Here is a 17,759-nt window from a genome sequence, read left to right on the forward strand (position 1 = left end):
GCTCACTCTGGATGTTACAGGAAAGCTATGGAATGCTAAGATGCAAGCAGCGTACTGTTGCCATGCCGTTCTGATGCTTCACGCGGTTTTCCTAGTTGCACTGACTTGATGCTGTTAACCTTCCCTGGCACAGAAACGGAAAATAGACAGTCAGTTGTACAAAAGCAGGTTCCAGTTAGGCCTCTTTGGTTGGGATTCAGCAGTTCTTCAAGGGCAGTGCCATCCCTGCTTATCCATCCCTTCACTGGGTCCTTGCCTTTTCTTCCATTGCATGGAATGTAACTCAGTGGACTCCGCCACTTAGTTGAAGAGTCTTTGGCGGCAGATGGGTTGTTTGTCATTCTTTAAAGTAGCAATTGCTCTGCCGAGTGTTTTGTTACGTTTTTAAATCATTGTTAGATGCTTCTGGTGGTGGCTGGGGAAACCCAGCCAGATGGGTGGGGTATAAATAATAATAAATCATCATCATCTCAACTAGGGCCAGGGCCTTTTCAGTACTGGCCCCGACTTGGTGGAAGGCTCTGTCACAAGAGACCAGGGCCCTGCGGGATTTGACATCTTTCCGCAGGGCCTGCAGGACAGAGCTGTTCGGCCTGGCCTTTGGTTTGGACTCAGTCTGACCCTTATGTTTCCCTCCCCTTATGGTTTTGATCTATGGGCTACTGTTAAAATGAGGCTGCATTGTAAATTATATTTTAACGTGTATTTTAAATTGGTTTTTTAAAATTGTAATTTTACTGGTGTTAGCCGCCCTGAGCCTGGCTCTGGCCGGGGTATAAATAAATTATTATTATTATTATTATTATTATTATTATTATTATTATTATTATTATCATCATCATCATCATCATCATCATCTCGGGCCCAGGTTAGCAACTAGTATTGTTTATGGGACACTATCAGTGTGGGGGTGACAAGATCTGAAGACCTACTACCACCTATGGCTAGACTCAGTCTCCCTGTCCAGAAGCAGAGGGAGGGGGGGTGCCGTGGGGGCAGGCCGCCCCAGGTGTCGCCACTGAGGCGGGTGACACAGTGCCGGACGGCACTCACCGCAGGGCTGTTGCGTATTTAGCAGATTAATTGCGCTGCGGAAAGCATGCTGGGGAGACCACACATTCAGGAAACAATGAAGAAACGCAAAAATATCTTTTGCTTGGCTTTAATTACAAAATCAAAAACTCCTCTTACATTAAATTACATTACATCTGTAAGTATGATCCATCCATTGACCCATTCACCAGGGTACTGAGAGAGGTACATGCTGCTCTTTATATACAGTGGTACCTCAGGTTACATACGCTTCAGGTTATAGACTCCGCTAACCCAGAAATATTACCTCGGGTTAAGAAGTTTGCTTCAGGATGAGAACAGAAATCAGGCGGTGGTGGCGCAGCGGCAGCAGGAGGCCCCATTAGCCAAAGTGGTGCTTCAGGTTAAGAACAGTTTCAGGTTAAGAACGGACCTCCGGAAGGAATTAAGTACTTAACCCGAGGTACCACTGTATACCCAGTTGCTGACAAAAGCTTAAGTAACAACTTAACAGCACCTGCTATACTGCTTCACAGCTGTAAAACTAGGTCATAATATTTGCTCTGGCCTTTAAAGAGATACCCATCTTGTGAAACAATAATGAACCTTAATATTTAAAGAAACCATTCAACAGGGGCCTGCAGCGTGCCCGAGCCATGCGTCTCTCCTGGGAGTGATGCGGTGGCTTGGGCACCCACATGTTCCGCGCTCCCCCAAATGGTCTGCCTGCTGCCTGCCCCTCAGCTGTGGGGCTGCTGGGTGGGAGGAGGCACGCAGACTCCTCAGAGGCCCTGCAGAGTGTCCTGTCTTGGCCCGGCCCGCTGCTGTGGGCCCCAGGCTCCCGACTGGCTCGCTCCGCCGCTGTCCCTGTCTCCTGTTACTGCTGGTTTCCTTGTGTTGGCTGGGCCCTGGCCGCCACAGGCTCCCCAGCAGAACTCCAGGCTGACATTTCTCTAGATAGAAGTGGCAAACAATGAATACTTCTCAACTGTGACGCATTGATGAAAAGCACCTTCAGAAGCGAACCTGATGTTGCTTCTGGAGAGCGTCTTCTGCACTAATCTCTGTCCCTTCTCTTTGCCAATAGAGGATTCGAGGTCGGAAAGCAACGTTGGACGAGATCCAGACAGTTCATTCGGAGCATCACACGTTACTATATGGAACCAGCCCGCTGAACCGGCAAAAGCTTGACAGCAAGAAATTGCTAGGTACAGATCACATGATTCTGTTTATTCTTGATTCATAATTTGTAACTATTTCTTTAACCATGATGTGTACATGATATTGTATTTCTCTGTGTAGTAGGCAAAGGCGGAAGATTTTGGTTTAAGTTTGGGGAAGAAGGCGTATAGTCCATTGCAAGGACTGTCCAGGTTCCCCTCTAATATCAAGGCTTTAAGCAAATCTACCGTATTTTTCGCCCCATAGGACGCACCGGCCCATAGGACGCATCATGTTTTTTGGGGGGGAAATAAAGGGGGAAAAAATTATTTCCCCCCCAGGCGCTTGTGGGGCCTCTTCTCCCCGCCGCCCGCCTTCAGATCAGGTACAGGGACAGCGGGAAGACGCGCTGCGCCTCCCCACTGTCCCCGGAGCTTGCGGGGCTGGCGGCGGGGTTTCTCCGCCGTCAGCCTCCAAACCACTTCGGGAGACAACGGGATGGTGGCGTTCCGCCTCCCTCTGTCCCCCAACCTTGTGGGGCTGGGGCTCTCCTGAAGCCTGGAGAGCGAGAGGGGTCGGTGCGCACCGACCCCTCTCACTCTCCAGGCTTCAGCGAAAGCCTGCATTCGCCCCATAGGACGCACACACATTTCCCCTTCATTTTTGGAGGGGAAAAAGTGCGTCCTATAGGGCGAAAAATACGGTAATTTCCGCCTTAAACCTTTCCTATGCATCTTTAGGGACTAGAAACTTTCTCTTCATCTAAAAGCTGCAAGTTTCCCTGAATTTGATGGATGAGATGGGAATTGCCCTGTGATTATGGCAATAAATAGTCATCTCTGAATACATACATGCACTGCGTGGATGCAGTTTGCTTCAGCTGGTACAGTAGCAGCGGCCGTTCTTGCTTGATCGCAGTAGTGCAGGCTTGAATAACTTCAAGATGGGATTACTGCAGTGCAGTCCATGTGGGGCTTCCCTTGTCCTTGATCTGGAAGCTGCACTTAGTGCAGAGTGTTGTAGCCCAACTGCCGATGCAAATGAAACACTGTCAGCACAGAAACACCTCTGCTCAGAGAGCTGTGCCAGCTGCCAGTTTGTTACCAGGTCAGATTGAAAGTGTTGGTATATAACAGCTTGATGCCAGCCTACCGCATATATATATATGTTCACTCAGCTGCTTTGATCTACAGAATTGGCACTTTTACGAATTCATTCCACACGTGCAAGGAATTGATATTTCATTGTGGCATCCCCTACACTGTGGAACTCCCTGCCCTTTGATGTTAGGCAGGGACATTTGTTGTATTGTTTTGGGCACCTGCTAAAAAACTTTAAAACAAGCCTACCTCTGAACATGTAAATTGGACATGGATTTTAACATGCAACCGTATGTTATCATGTATATACCTAAAACTACTGATTTCTATCATGTACAGTGGTGCCTCGCAAGACGAAATTAATCCGTTCCGCGAGTCTCTTCGTCTTGCGGTTTTTTCGTCTTGCGAAGCAACCCTATTAACGGCTTAGCGGCTTTAAGAAAAAGGAAACAAACTTGCAAGAACTCTCAAGACATTTCGTCTTGCGAAGCAAGCCCATAGGGAAATTTGTCTTGCGGAACGACTCAAAAAACGGAAAACTCTTTCGTCTAGCGAGTTTTTCGTCTTGCGAGGCATTCGTCTTGTGGGGCACCACTGAATATGTCCAAAATGGCTGGGTAAGCTGGTTTTTACCATCTGATTTGATTGGTTTTCTTAACGTACGTGCTACACAAACTGCTTCATTGATTAATCATGTGAAATAAATGAATAAATCTATTCAGTGTAAAGGACCTGATTGTGGCATACAGCTTTTCCAAAGTGAATGGGGACGAAGTGTGCCCATGGAGGACATGTTCACTTCCTGCTTTGTGTGTTTTATTATTTTCTCCTCCATCCCTCTCTTTACAGGTCCCCTTACGCCGAAGATGTATGCCGTCCTCCCATGTGGTGGAATCGGGGTGAGTATGTTGCCGTCAAAGCAATTTGCCAGTCAGTGGTTGATGCTTAGGGAAGGGAAGGGATGACGTGGTCCCTCTCACGATCTGATGAAACACTTCTTTTTACTTTTTCACACGTTACGTTTTTTCCAGGAACTACTAAATAGGAGCCCACCTTTCCTTGGTAAATCACTTTGCGGGCAAGTTTTATTCAAACTCGGCCCTCTGGATGTTTTGGGACTACAACTCCCATCATCCCTAGCTAACAGGGACAGTGGTCAGGGATGATGGGAGTTGTAGTCCCAAAACATCTGGAGGGCCGAGTTTGCCTATGCCTGCTTTAGGATGTTAGCTCTCTCTTTCATCCTGGTTTTTTTAGAATTTAAAAATCGGGGTGGGGAGGAGAAGAAACAAACCCTGATCCTGTTTTGTGTGTGTGTGTGTTTTCTTAAACACAAAAAGTAAATTGAGAACAAAAATGTGGCAAAGAGAGATGAATCAAAAGGTGTGTTGAGGTGTTCACCTTGACACATGGGCATCCTGTAGCTGTGAACAGGGAGCAAAGGCACACAGGTAGGCCCTGACTTCGGCGTCCCTGTGTGCATTGCCTCCCGTGCTCAGTCCCCGGGAAGATCTGCAAGGGGATTGTGCTTGCATTCACTTAAAAGTGAGAAGAACTCTGTGCGATCGGGGACACTGATCATACAGGGTCCCTGATCGCTCGGAGGAGTCTATTCACGTTCCAGTGAACATGAGCAGAAACTCCCTGCAGACTTTCCCATGCAACCAGGGGGTGTTGGGAGCTGATGTGCAGGAGGACATTGGGGGAGGGACTTGTGTGTGCATCCCTGCTCCTTGTCCACAGTTCAAGCATGTTCAGGTGAATGACTGATCATGCTTAAGACGTTAAACGAAGCATTGGCAGCGACACCCAATTCGAGCTGACTGTACATTCCCGCAGTGAATTTTGCTGCAAACCTCTGTCTGCAAACCTAGCTGGGCCTCAGCAAAGGCTCGCTGCTGCCAATCCGTGTGTGTGTGGAGTGTGTGCTTTTCCTTTAGGCCCCATTCCCTTGCCGCCAAACCAAGGCAATCTGAACGATACTGCTCTTCTCCCCTCTTGCAGCCCTTAGCTTCTGCCAATGCTTTGCTCTGTACCTTCCACGGCAGGTTGACATCGACACAGTGTGGAATGAGATGCACTCGTCCAGCGCGGTCCGCATGGCTGTTGGCTGCTTGGTGGAGCTGGCCTTTAAAGTGGCGTCTGGGGAGCTTAAGGTAAGTCGGGCTCAATGACTGTGCAGCTTCTCCATTTTGCAGCCCTTGGCCCTCCTCTCCCCTACCTCTAATTCTTGTTCCCAAGCACAGCTGGTTGGACATGGGAGAATTATGCTCATGTGAACCTTGCTCGGTTCCAGCTCACTTTGGCTGCAGTGTGTACAAAAATCCCAGTGATTTAAGCTGTTTGTTTCTGAGCTTGGGCAGAATGTCAATCAGCTCTGATAAGAAGCAGCTACTAAAAGAGCCCATGTAAGCACTGATATCTCAGCATGTGTAGAATGCCCATTGGTTGGACGCTGGTTTTCCTTTAGGCATCTTGGTGTGCATCTTTTCCCCGAATCCCATTTTTGCTGCACTCCACGATCTCATTCTGTGGGTGGAGGGCTGGCAGACCCAACTTTGGGTACCGAAATCAATGGGCTTTTTTATCCCAGGTTTACATCCCACTTTTATCCCACATTTACATACCCTTCTGAAGCTCACTGTTGTGGCTTAGGACTGACCACCATTTCTCAGCCTAGCCTACCTCATAGGGTTGCTAGGAAGATAAAGTGTGTGTGTGTGTGTGTGTGTGTGTGCACGCGCACACACACACACACACACACACACACTGTGTGTTCACTACCCTGAGGTCCTCGGAGGAAAATGTCGTGAATCAGAACAAAAAGCAAAGATTAATACATGTGTGAACTTGTGCGTGTGTGTATTTTCCTTCTTGCAGAATGGATTTGCTATTATCCGGCCACCAGGTCATCATGCAGAAGAATCCACAGCCATGTGAGTGTGTAGCATAAATGAGGAGGAGGAGGGATATATGTGATTAACTAGAAACAAACAAATCCTCCTCTTTTAAAAAACAATGGTTTAGATGAGATGGGGTGGTTTTCTCACTGCATGAATACTATTTTATGTGTGTTTCTCCCTGTTGGTGTCAAATAAGCTGCTTTGGTTTGAAATCTTGTCCTCTCTATTTGAGTGTGGTTCTCATCATGGAATTAAGCACGTCTCTTTCAGGGCTTGAGGATGCAGGTGGCGCTGTGGGTTAAACCACAGAGCCTAGAACTTGCTGATCAGAAAGTCGGCGGTTCGAACCCCTCGATGGCATGAGCTCCCGTTGCTTGGTCCCTGCTCCTGCCAACCTAGCAGTTCAAAAGCACGTCAAAGTGCAAGTAGATAAATAGGTACCACTCCAGCAGGAAGGTAAATGGCGTTTCTGTGTGTTGCTCTGGTTCGCCAGAAGCGGCTTAGTCATGCTGGCCACATGACCTGGAAGTTGTACACCGGCTCCCTTGGCCAATAAAGCGAGATGAGCACCGGAGCCCCAGAGTCGTCCACGACTGGACCTAATGGTCAGGGGTCCCTTTACCTTTCAGGGCTTCTTAGGGGAGCGTCCTACTAGTCTTTCCTGCCTATCTGGGACTGAGATTCCCTGCATCTGTGGAGGAGGGTATTCTGAGCGGGTTACTTCCTCCGACTAGATCCGAGGAGCAGGGCTATGCAAATTTGCCAAGCTTTGCCCATTTATTTTTTTGTCCCCCTTTAACTCCACTTATGCCTGCACCAGCACAATTCTTTAAAGAACCTGCTGAGTTACTGCTGCACTGAGTGTAATCTGGGAGTTTTTCTATCCTCCTTTCCTGTTGATTAGGTAGTTCAGAAAAGAAAGGAGCTGGACCAAACCTTAGAGTTGGATTCGGACTTAGAATTTCTGCTGGAATCAATGTGAAACGTTGGTCACGTTGACTAGCTTAAGTCCCATTGATTTCAGTGGGACCATGTTCTCAAAATATAGCAACGATTAACTTGCATTACTGCTTCTGGGAGATACAGTATCTTAGTTGAATGGGCATGCCCGAGTCCATGAATGTGGTGGTCAAGCCTGCTTTCTGTGCTGTTGCTTTCTTGGCCACCCTTCCCTTGATACTGGGCATGGTGTTTATCATTTAAAAAAAAGCCAGTGGCAAAGCTGTTATATATTTTTATGGTAAGCAAAGTCTGGTATGTGTGCATAGCTGTCAACTTACAGATTTGAAAATAAGGGACCAGCAGCCTCAAAAATAAGGGATCAGCAGCCAAAATAAGGGATTTTCAGAGCGCATGTATGTTCGACTTCTGAGCCGCTCCAAGCCAAAGGCAGAAAGCCCAGCCAGCAGCCAAACGAAGCCTCAAGTGGTGGTTCCCTCTGTGCAGCAACCCGGCAAAGGGGATGCAGCAAGGAAAACCACCATCACCTCTCCGCTGGGAAGCGCTGAGCAAAGGCGAGTCCCCAGGCAACGCGGCCGATTTGATCGGCACAAGGCATGCAAGCTCCACCCCCCAGTCGTTCTTAGACTCCTTATTGGGTGAGCAACACAGCCAAGCAACACAGTTGGAGCCTCCCTCCTCCCTGGCCTGCAGGCAGGGAGGGAGAGGAGCTTCTTCCTTTGAAACCTGGGAAATTTAAGAGACATCATCAGTAAGGGACAGCAGCGGGACACGGCGCTGGGGTAAGGGACTTGGCCGCCAAATAAGGGACGGTTGACAGCTATGTATCTGGGCCAGTGTAAACACTTTAGTGGCGAACAGGATGTGATGGGATTGTGGAATGCTCCATGTGCATGGGTTTAATTTTTTCAAAAAGCATTCTTTGGTTGCGCGTTTTAGGATGTTTTTCATAACATGAAGCTGATTGCAACCTATTCTCCCCCTCACTCCACAAACAAGTGAATGAAGCAAAGTAATCACCATCATCATCATTCCTGACATTTCTGATAATACCTTTGTCCCCTTTCATTTTCCAGGGGCTTCTGCTTCTTCAACTCTGTTGCCATTACTGCCAAGCTCCTCCAGCAAAAGCTTGCCATTAGCAAAATCCTCGTCGTGGACTGGGTAAGGGTCTCTCACTCTGCGCCTGAAGCTGCTTAGGCTTGGGTTGATGCGTCCTTATTGGCTAACATCTTTCCTGATCCTGAAAGATCTTCATTGGCTCCCAGTACGTTTCTGAGCACAATTCGAAGTGTTGGTGCTGACCTTTAAAGCCCTAAACAGCCTCGGTCCTGTATACCTGAAGGAGCATCTCCACCCGCATTGTTCAGCCCAGACACTGAGGTCCAGCGCCGAGGGCCTTCTGGCGGTTCCCTTGCTGCGAGAAGTGAGGTTACAGGGAACCAGGCAGAGGGCCTTCTCGGTAGTGGCGCCTGCACTGTGGAACGCCCTCCCAGCAGATGTCAAGGCAATAAATGGCTATTGTACTTTTAAAAGACAACTGAAGGCGGTCCTGTTTAGGGAAGTTTTTAATGTCTGACACTGTATTGTTTTTGATATTCAGTTGGAAGCCGCCCAGAGTGGCTGAGGAAACCAAGCCAGATCGGTGGGGTATAAATAAATTAATATTATTATTATTATTATTTATTTCATTCTGCTCTGGCAGGATATCCATCATGGCAATGGCACCCAGCAGGCATTCTACAGTGACCCCAACGTGCTCTATGTTTCTCTGCACCGCTACGACAATGGCAATTTCTTCCCAGGCAGTGGAGCTCCTGAAGAGGTGAGTGCACACCTTTATTCACCTCTGGTGCTTGGTTTTGCAATAATCAAGATGTTGGTGCTGAATCTAGCTTGAAATCCCTCTCTAGGTGTTTTTTAAAAAACACCGTCTTTTTATTTTTTTATAATAACTTTTATTGATTTTCCATTTTATAATATTTAAACACATCCTCATCATCCCCTTTACTTATTTTGCTCTAAAGAGCTTTTTGACTCCCCGCCTCTTGGTTTTCCAAATTCATCTTTATATCAATAGCATTTATCATCATCAATCTTTATTACGGTCCAGAGACCCAACAAAACATTACAAATTAATACAGAGTTCATACAGCCTGCCTCCAGGTTAATCAAGCACTTTGTTTGGAATATAGAGCTCGTTTGTTCTTGCAACCACCGATAAAAACTTTGCCACTGCCGATGTTCTCACTTTTGTCCGGTCTTCCAGTAGGAACCTGACATAGTGAGCCTCTGACTTTCCCAGGAAAGGCACCAGCAAGGGTAGTATCAGTTCGCTTCTCGGCCTTTTGGCTAAGATCAAGTGTAGCATTTATACATTTTCCCATTTACATTTCACTCATTCAAAATTTCGCAATTTTTAAATAAATATAAAAAGGTAGAAACAACTGTTGTTACAAGTCTTCTTGCAACCCTGCTAGTGCTGGTAATTGCTTACAATGGTCCTTCAAATATTGCATACATTTACTCCAGCCTTTTTGGAATGCTTTGATCACGCTGGTTTCGGATTTTCCCCACCAGTTCCTAAAACCACCCTCTTTTTAACTCCCCGAAGCATTCATAGATGCATCAGTAAAGGATGCAAAAGCAGAGCGCAAACAGAGGTTGCTTTGCGACCAAGAAATCTACACTGGCTCCTATAAGGAGTTGCATCAGAATGCACCTAAAGCAGCTCTGTAAAGGAGGGAAGGATTGCAGGGAGAAAGAGAGAAGGTTTATCCCCCAAGAACAGTTTGAACCCCAATTGAGAGAAGGTTTTAATCAGTTATCTCTGCCATTTTGTTCAGGGAAAGGTTTTGTAGTCCAGGAAATAGCTTGGGGCGGGCAAAGGTTGGAACGTTGCTGAGGGTGCAGAATTCACAGAAATCCATGCATGTAGATGTGTCCGGTCTCTTCTGACCCCAATCATTTGAGACGGACTGGCATTTTCTCCAGCAGGCATCCTGCATGCTGCTGCCGTTGCCCCCCCCCCCCTTTCGCTTCTCTGTTGTGCTTCTGCATTCTCTCTGGGGTCCTTCTGCATGCAAGTTCTCTCCCCGCCCCCCCAGCCTCAGATGTATGCCAGTGTCCCTTTGCCCCTTCCCACCGGCAGCTCGGTGCATGATCCAAGCTGCGAATAAGAGCCAGCATTTGTGACTTACGAGGCTTCTCTCTTCCAGGTTGGCAGCGGGATGGGTGTAGGTTACAACGTCAACATTGCCTGGACTGGTGGAGTGGACCCTCCCATTGGTGACGTGGAGTATCTGACTGCCTTCCGGTAGGCCTGCTGGCATTCACTCTCCCTAACTGGGAGTGGGGCTTTCTCTGCCAGGGGTGCCCACATACTGGGTTTCTGCACTGAGAGGGTTTCCCCCTAAAGGTTTTGTGTGCATCAGCAAACTTCAGCGTTCTCACAGGCCTGCCGCCAACTGCTCCTTTTATGTGGGTGGTGCATTATGATCAAGGGTTGCGGGTGGTGCATTGGTCTAAACCACTGAGCCTCTTGGGCTTGCTGATTGGAAAGTCGGCGGTTTAAATCCCCGCGATGGAGTGAGCTCCCATTGCTCTGTCCCAGCTCCTGCCAGCCTAGCAGTTTGAAAGCACACCAGTGCAAGTAGATAAATAGGTAACACTATGGCGGGAAGGTAAATGGCGTTTCCGTGTGCTCTGGCTTCCGTCATGGTGTTTAGTCATGCTAGCCACATGACCCGGAAAGTTGTCTATGGACAAACGCTGGCTGAAAAGCGAGATGAGCGCCGCAACCCCATAGTTGCCTTTGACTGGACTTAACTGTCCAGGGGTCCTTTACCATTTAACTTTTACCTGTTATGATCACATAAGGGACCAGTACATGGAGAACTGCAATTGCTATTAGGTACACAGGGTAGAAATTTTAATCATTTCACTTCTAATTTGTATACTGCCTTTCTATATTGCTATACGCAAGGCAGCGTGCAAGCTGAAGAAAAAACAAAATACCCAACGTAAGACCACACACCTAACAACAATCTGATCCAATACAAAGAAGTTGTAATAAAAACATAACTTTAAAATGAACAACATATCAAAGTAACATTCAGTGATCCATTAGATTATCATAGTGCACAATAAAATACCAGCAAGCAATAATTAAACAGAAATTCACTCTTTAATAATCACCATAAGCTATAATGAATAAAAATAACAGCAAGCCGCAACACGTAAAATCACCATGATAAATACAAAACCATGCAAAAGGATCCAATTGAGAAACAAGAGAGACACACAACTTATTTTAAAAAACAACATCCCTGAACTCCTCTTCTCTCTTCTCAGCTGCTTCTGCTGTTCTTAAAGTTATGGTCTGGGAAAGGCTCTTAGGGCTGGAGGGTGGGGCAAGGCTGTGAACTGCCCTGATATCTACAGGTATAGGGCGGTATACAAATTTAATAAATAATATAAAATAATAAAGCAGGTGGGAAAAGCCATTGCCTGGTGGCCAGCACAGTCTCTCTCTCCTCTCAGAAGTCTGGTCCTTCTCTTGTCCCTGGCTTCCCCCAAACTGGTGCTCTCCACATGTTTTGGACCATAACTCCCATCATCCAAGACCCCATTAGCCATGCTGGTTGAGGATGCTGGGAGCTCCAGTTCAGAATTTCTGGAGGTTGTGGGAGGCTGCCTTATCCTAGCCACCACCTTTTTGATCGGAGTCTAGGTAGGGAGAAATCCAGGAGGATAGAAATCAGTAGACCTTTCTGTCCCCTTCCATGATAATCTCGCAACCCCCTGACTCAACAGAGATGGGTGTTAGATTGAGTCAGGGTGTTGGGGAAATGAGAAAAGGAGGAAGGTGAGCAGGGCTAGAATTTTCCCTGTCAGTAGGATAGGGCAGGGCTGGCGCTGGCGCTGTCATGTTTCCTCCCAAGAGATCTCTAAGGGCTGTTTTGTGTCTTCCCAGGACTGTGGTGATGCCAATAGCCAATGAGTTCTCCCCAGACGTGGTCCTCGTTTCTGCTGGCTTCGATGCTGTGGAGGGACACCTGTCCCCACTGGGTGGATATTCTGTCACGGCCAAATGTGAGTGTGGGTCATGCGGGAGGGGAGCCCCCCTCGCCTCAGTTTGTAAATAGAATGAGCCATTCACATAGAGCAGTGGTTCCCAATTGGGAGTCTGCAGTCACCAGGGGGTCCGCGTAACCCACCCAGGGGGTCCGTGGCACCATTCACATGACAAAAACTACCATAGAGATATCAAAATTTTCAAATACAACAGGTCCATGGCTTGACTTAGGAAAAACAGAAGGTCTGAACTACTTAGCTAATTGGGAACCACTGCCTAGGGCTGGGCAATACAGTGGTGCCTCACAAGACGAAAAGAATCCGTTCTGCGAGTCTCTTCGTCTAGCGGTTTTTGTGTCTTGCGAAGCAACCCTATTAGCGGATTAGCCCTATTAGCGGTTTAGCAGCTATTAGCGGCTATTAAAGACTTAAGGGATTAGCGGATTAGCTGCTAAAAGGCTATTAGCAACTTAGTGCCTTAGAAAAAGGGGGTGGGGAGTGAAAAAAAATCGCAAGACATTTTCGTCTTGCAAAGCAAGCCCATAGAGAAATTCGTCCTGCGAAGCGCATTGAAAAACGGAAAACCCTTTCGTCTAGCGGGTTTTCCGTCTTGCGAGGCATTCGTCTTGCAGGGCACCACTGTATATTGATATATCACCCAAAACCGGTTTGAGCTTCACATCGTGATAATTGTTTCATAATATTTGAGCTGGCAATATATTGCGAATCACAATGTGTGTAAGGGTTAGGCGATATCTGGTTTTTAACATCGCAATAGCTCACCAGCTAAACATTGGGATAACTCACCAGCTAAACACTGCAGTGTTGTCAGCAGCAAAGCCTCACAATATCACCAGCTAAACATTGCAATCTGCCACAATGACTGAATAAGGATGGAAGTATACAGAGGCGAACAGGACAATGTCAAGGCAACTGCTACTACTTAGGAAGTCTAAAACAGATAAATGACAATATTATCAATCATCATACACTCAGTTTCATCAGCAGGCAAGCCAAAATGCATCCCAATGGCCACAGAATTGTACCCAGAATTGCACAGGACCAGTGGCCTGATTCAACATAAGGCAGGTTCTAGCCCTCCTATATGCTGAACGGTTGTGTTCTAAGCCATTCTGGGCCTATGTTTCTACGCTAGAGATTGTCCCTGGGACTTACACTGCCAGTGACCTATGGCCCCTTTGTGCCTGCACTAACTGGAGCTCCAACTCGCCTATTATTTATCCATTCAAGCCGCTTAGCCCCCACCTCCCCAATATTTTGAGGTAGCCTATGAATGCAAGTCAAAAGTGAATACAGTGGTGCCTCGCAAGACGAAAAGAATCTGTTCCGCGAGTCTCTTTCTCTTGCGGTTTTTTTCATCTTGCGAAGCAAGCCCATTAGCGGATTAGCGCTATTAGCGGCTTAGCGGGCTTAGCGGATCAGCTGTTAAGCGGCTTAGCGGCTTGGGGAAAAGGGGGGGGAGGAAAAAAACCCCGCAGGAACTCGAAAGACATTTTCGTCTTGCAAAGCAAGCCCATAGGAAATTTGTTTTGCGAAGCACCTCCAAAACGGAAAACCCTTTCGTCTAGCGGGTTTTCCGTCTTGCGAGGCATTCGTCTTGCGGGGCACCACTGTAATGGCTTACTGGCCACCTGCCTTGCTATGAATGGCTTGTTAAATTCTGAGGGCCACTGTTTTGGATGTCAAGGTGAGCGTTAGTGGCTTCCTCCAGTCTCTTTAACTGAGGGAGAGGGAGGAGTACTGCATCTCAATCAGATGGTTTTTCATCTTTCTGCTTTTTCTGTTGTTGTTTTCTTCCCGGCCACACAGGTTTTGGGCACCTGACCAAGCAGCTGATGAAGCTGGCGGGCGGGCGTGTCGTCCTGGCGCTGGAAGGAGGTCACGATCTGACGGCCATCTGCGATGCCTCCGAAGCCTGCGTTTCCGCCTTGCTTGGCCTTGAGGTGAGTGCAGCTGGCACGGGGAAGAAGCAGTCCCGAAGCCTCAACCTGCTGGCTTGGGACGATGCCCAAAGGTTTTGGGCAATCTTTGGCGGAGGTTCTGAAAAGAGTTCTGGCACTCGTTTGCTTCGTGGGGTGGGAAAGGCAGAGAAAGGCATGTCTGTCCTGGCACATGAATACCCGCCAGTTTCTGTTTATATATGCATTCGGACGTCTGCCCTGCTGGTGGCACCTCCACAAGGCCCAGCTGGAAATCGGTGCAGCTTGTCCATTTCGGTGGCTGAAAACAGGGAGCTGTGTGTTTGACTGCTGCAGTTTAGGACACAGCCAAAAATTGCATGGAGAAAGAAGATTGTGCAGTGCCAATTAGTGTTTTATGGGAGTACATGAGGACAGGCCCCTGCCCCAAAGAGCTTGCAAGTGTAAAGGTTTTCCAGCTTGATGAAAAGGCCTCTGCCTGAGGTGTTGCTATGTGTTGTTTTTAAACCTATACTAATACAGTGGTACCTCTGGTTACATACTTAATTCATTCCGGAGGTCCGTTCTTAACTGTTCTTAACCTGAAGCACCACTTTAGCTAATGGGGCCTCCTGCTGCTGCCGTGCCACCAGAGCACGATTTCTGTTCTCATCCTGAAGCAAAGTTCTTAACCCGAGGTACTATTTCTGGGTTAGCGGGGTCGGTAACCTGAAGCGTATGTAACCTGAAGCGTTTGTAACCCGAGGTACCACTGTATGGGTTTGTGACATTTTTTTAGCTGTTTATATTTCCGTAAATTGCCTTGGGAGATGTGTGTCGAAGGAGATTCACAAATTAAAATAATAATGGGAATAATTCAACGCGGGGGGAGACAACCGAGGGAAGCAGAGGAGGAGGAGGAGGAGGAGGGCAGAGGTAAAAAGGGGAAGGATACGCCTTGTTTTGGTGCGTGTGAAGAGTTGCTCATTCAACACGGCAGCGGAGTGTGCCATTAGACAGTTCTAGGTAGGGTCAGTCCCTTTTCTGACCGTATAATGCAGTTCCACAGCTTATAGGTTATATACAATCCTTCGAGCAGCGTACAGACTCCTTGCCGCTTTCCAACACAGACTAAGCTCTGGCCAAGGCCAGGGGCCAAGAGCAAACATGCTTCAAACTCAAGTGTATTTATACTTTAGATTGTCCCGAGTCACTCTCACATGCTTGCTGACTCGCTCTTGCAGGTGCAGGACAAGCACCCTCCCCAAAATTAACCAGCCCACCTGTAACTTAACCCTTTCTTGTCCTTTTTCTCTGATTGCATAAACACTGACATTCTTTTCTTTCAGGTTATGAGTACTGACAGAAGGAGAAAGGGACCAAGGCAGGGGTGGGGGACCTGGGCGGCCTTCCAGATTTTGTTGGACTACAACTTCCATCAACCTTGGCCGTTGGCCATGCTGTCTGGCAGGGATGGGAGTCCAACAGCATCTAGAGAACTGCACAGGCCTCCCATCGCTGGTCTAAGGCTTCACAGGAAAGGAATCTCCATCAGGCCTTGCTCTTTGAGCTTTCACCTGTGCGCTCCCCTCCCCTTTGCTTTGTGCTTTTGTTTCTTGCCTGCCTTTCCTTCCCCTGCTTCCCCACTCACAACTTCCGGTCAGCTTTGAGTCCTCAGATCTTTCGGCGTAGAAGCTGAGCACTCTCTTTTCTCTCTCTCTCTCTCTTTGACGCAGCTGGAACAGATGGATCAAGCTCTGTTGCGGCAGAAGCCCAATGCAAATGCTGTGGCCACACTGGAGAACGTCATTGAAATCCAGAGTAAGATTTTGTTGTATTTCTGATACCAAATGAACAAAAAGATGGAATGTTGCAGATAGGGGTTTTTCTAAAGCACTGACAGTTGTACCAGTCCTTTTGACTTCCAGAACGTTCAAAAACCAAAGCACAGCTTCTAATTGGCTGCAGGAAGCTTCTGCAGCCAGTCAGAAGCCCCGCCAGATGTTCAGCTTCCAAAATTAGTTTACAAACCAGAACAGTCACTTCCAGGTTTACAGTGTTCAGGAGCCAAAACATTTGGCAACTAAGCTGTTTGACTTCCAAGGTACGACTGTATTGATCCTCTCACTATGGCCCTAAGACAAGTGACAGCAGCGCCCTCTTTGGCCAATATGGACTTGCTATTGTTCAGTGTATGGCGAGACTCTGAGAACAGTGTGCTTAAAGCCGTTCCCACAAGTGATACCAAGGACAGAAGTTAGGTAAAGGTTGTGGTGATAAACATGTGCACCCACAACAGTTTCTCCAGCTTGTAAGAAGTTGACGACTCCTGCTGTACCCAGGTTTGGTTATAGTAGGAGATTGTGGTTGGGGAGTTTCAGGGACTGTGTCCAAAGACTTTGCAAAAAAAGAAGAAAGGCTTTTGTCCATGCATAGATGGAAAGAGAGGTTGGAATCGCTAGAGTGTTCTGGGAGGGCAGCTCATGAAGTTCAAACGGGTCAGGCCATTCCTGCATGACGCATTGCTCCTTTTCGTCTCAGGTAAGCACTGGAACTCAGTGAAATGTTCTGCAGCAATGGTCGGCTGCTCCTTGCTGGAGGCTCAGAAGGGCGAGGCAGAAGAGGCCGAGACGGTCAGTGCCATGGCGTCGCTGTCAGTGGACACAGAGCAGGGCAAAGCAGACGGCGATGTCCGGTACGTTCGCTCCTTTAGCTCAGGGGGAAACCATATACAGTGGTGCCTCGCAAGACGAAAAGAATCCGTTCCGCGAGTCTTTTCGTCTTGCGGTTTTTTCGTCTTGCGAAGCAAGCCCATTAGCGGATTAGCGCTATTGACAGTTTAAGGGCTAAAAACAGCTTTTTAAGGCTTAAGGGATTAGTGGTTTTGCTGCTAAAATGCTTTTAGCAGCTTAGCGCTTCAGAAAAAGGGGTTTTGGAGCGAAAAAAATCGCAAGAATTTTCGTCAATTTTCGTCTTGCGAAGCAAGCCCATAGGGAAATTCGTCTTGCGAAGCGCCTCTGCAAACGGAAAACCCTTTCGTCTTGCGGGTTTTCCGTCTTGCGAGGCATTCGTCTTGCGGGGCACCACTGTAAGAGGGAGCGGGCATCTTATCACAAGTGTTTTTGGTCAAGGGTAGTCAATGCGTTGCCCTGTGGAAGTACAAATCCCATCATCCCTAGCCATTGGCCATGCTGGATGAAGGCTGGTGGGAGTCGGAGCCCAACAACATCTGGAGGGCAACATCTGTCTTAGCGCCTCTGACTTCTGAGTGCTCTTTTCGCTCAGCTGCCCAACTCCTGACCTGGCCTAACTGCTTCCTACCTCCAAATCTGTCTCTGCAGGGTGCAGGGAGCATAGCTCAGTGGTAGAGCACATGGTTTGTAAGCAAAAAGGTCCTGGGTTCAACCCCCACCTTCTTCAGGTGTAACCCTGGAGAGGTGCTGCCAGCCAGTGTAGACAGTGGCCTGACTCAGTATAAGTCAGCTTTCCTTTCTTTCTGTGCATAAGGCCGTTTTCTTCATCCTGAGCAAACCTTCTGTTTTTCTGACCACCATGCTGACTTTCAGCACGTTGCGATTGGCCCCTTCCACCTCGGCATATTTCTTGAG

At 47.8% G+C, this 17,759-nt stretch overlaps 1 protein-coding gene across 11 annotated transcripts in view; it reads left to right on the forward strand.

Moving 5' to 3' along the window:
* HDAC5 (histone deacetylase 5) overlaps nt 1-17,759 on the forward strand; it is a 122,937-nt gene that overhangs the window by 96,578 nt on the left and 8,600 nt on the right. For 3 of the 11 annotated variants that reach the window (XM_083408294.1, XM_083408296.1, XM_083408295.1), the window contains 12 exons: nt 2,120-2,240; nt 4,143-4,192; nt 5,342-5,449; nt 6,174-6,229; nt 8,233-8,320; nt 8,862-8,981; nt 10,375-10,472; nt 12,132-12,250; nt 14,063-14,196; nt 15,888-15,972; nt 16,693-16,885; nt 17,245-17,360. In XM_083408294.1, coding sequence (XP_083264420.1) covers nt 2,120-2,240; nt 4,143-4,192; nt 5,342-5,449; nt 6,174-6,229; nt 8,233-8,320; nt 8,862-8,981; nt 10,375-10,472; nt 12,132-12,250; nt 14,063-14,196; nt 15,888-15,972; nt 16,693-16,885; nt 17,245-17,287 — 1,215 coding nt within the window. In that variant the 3' untranslated portion in view covers nt 17,288-17,360. Of the gene's footprint in view, nt 1-2,119; nt 2,241-4,142; nt 4,193-5,341; nt 5,450-6,173; nt 6,230-8,232; nt 8,321-8,861; nt 8,982-10,374; nt 10,473-12,131; nt 12,251-14,062; nt 14,197-15,887; nt 15,973-16,692; nt 16,886-17,244; nt 17,362-17,759 lie in introns of those variants that run through there. The other 8 variants (XM_083408297.1, XM_083408299.1, XM_083408298.1 and 5 more) reach the window with 4 other exon arrangements.

Source organism: Podarcis tiliguerta, assembly GCF_965153285.1.
Source record: "Podarcis tiliguerta genome assembly, chromosome: 13".
Classification (NCBI taxonomy): Eukaryota; Metazoa; Chordata; class Lepidosauria; order Squamata; family Lacertidae; genus Podarcis; species Podarcis tiliguerta.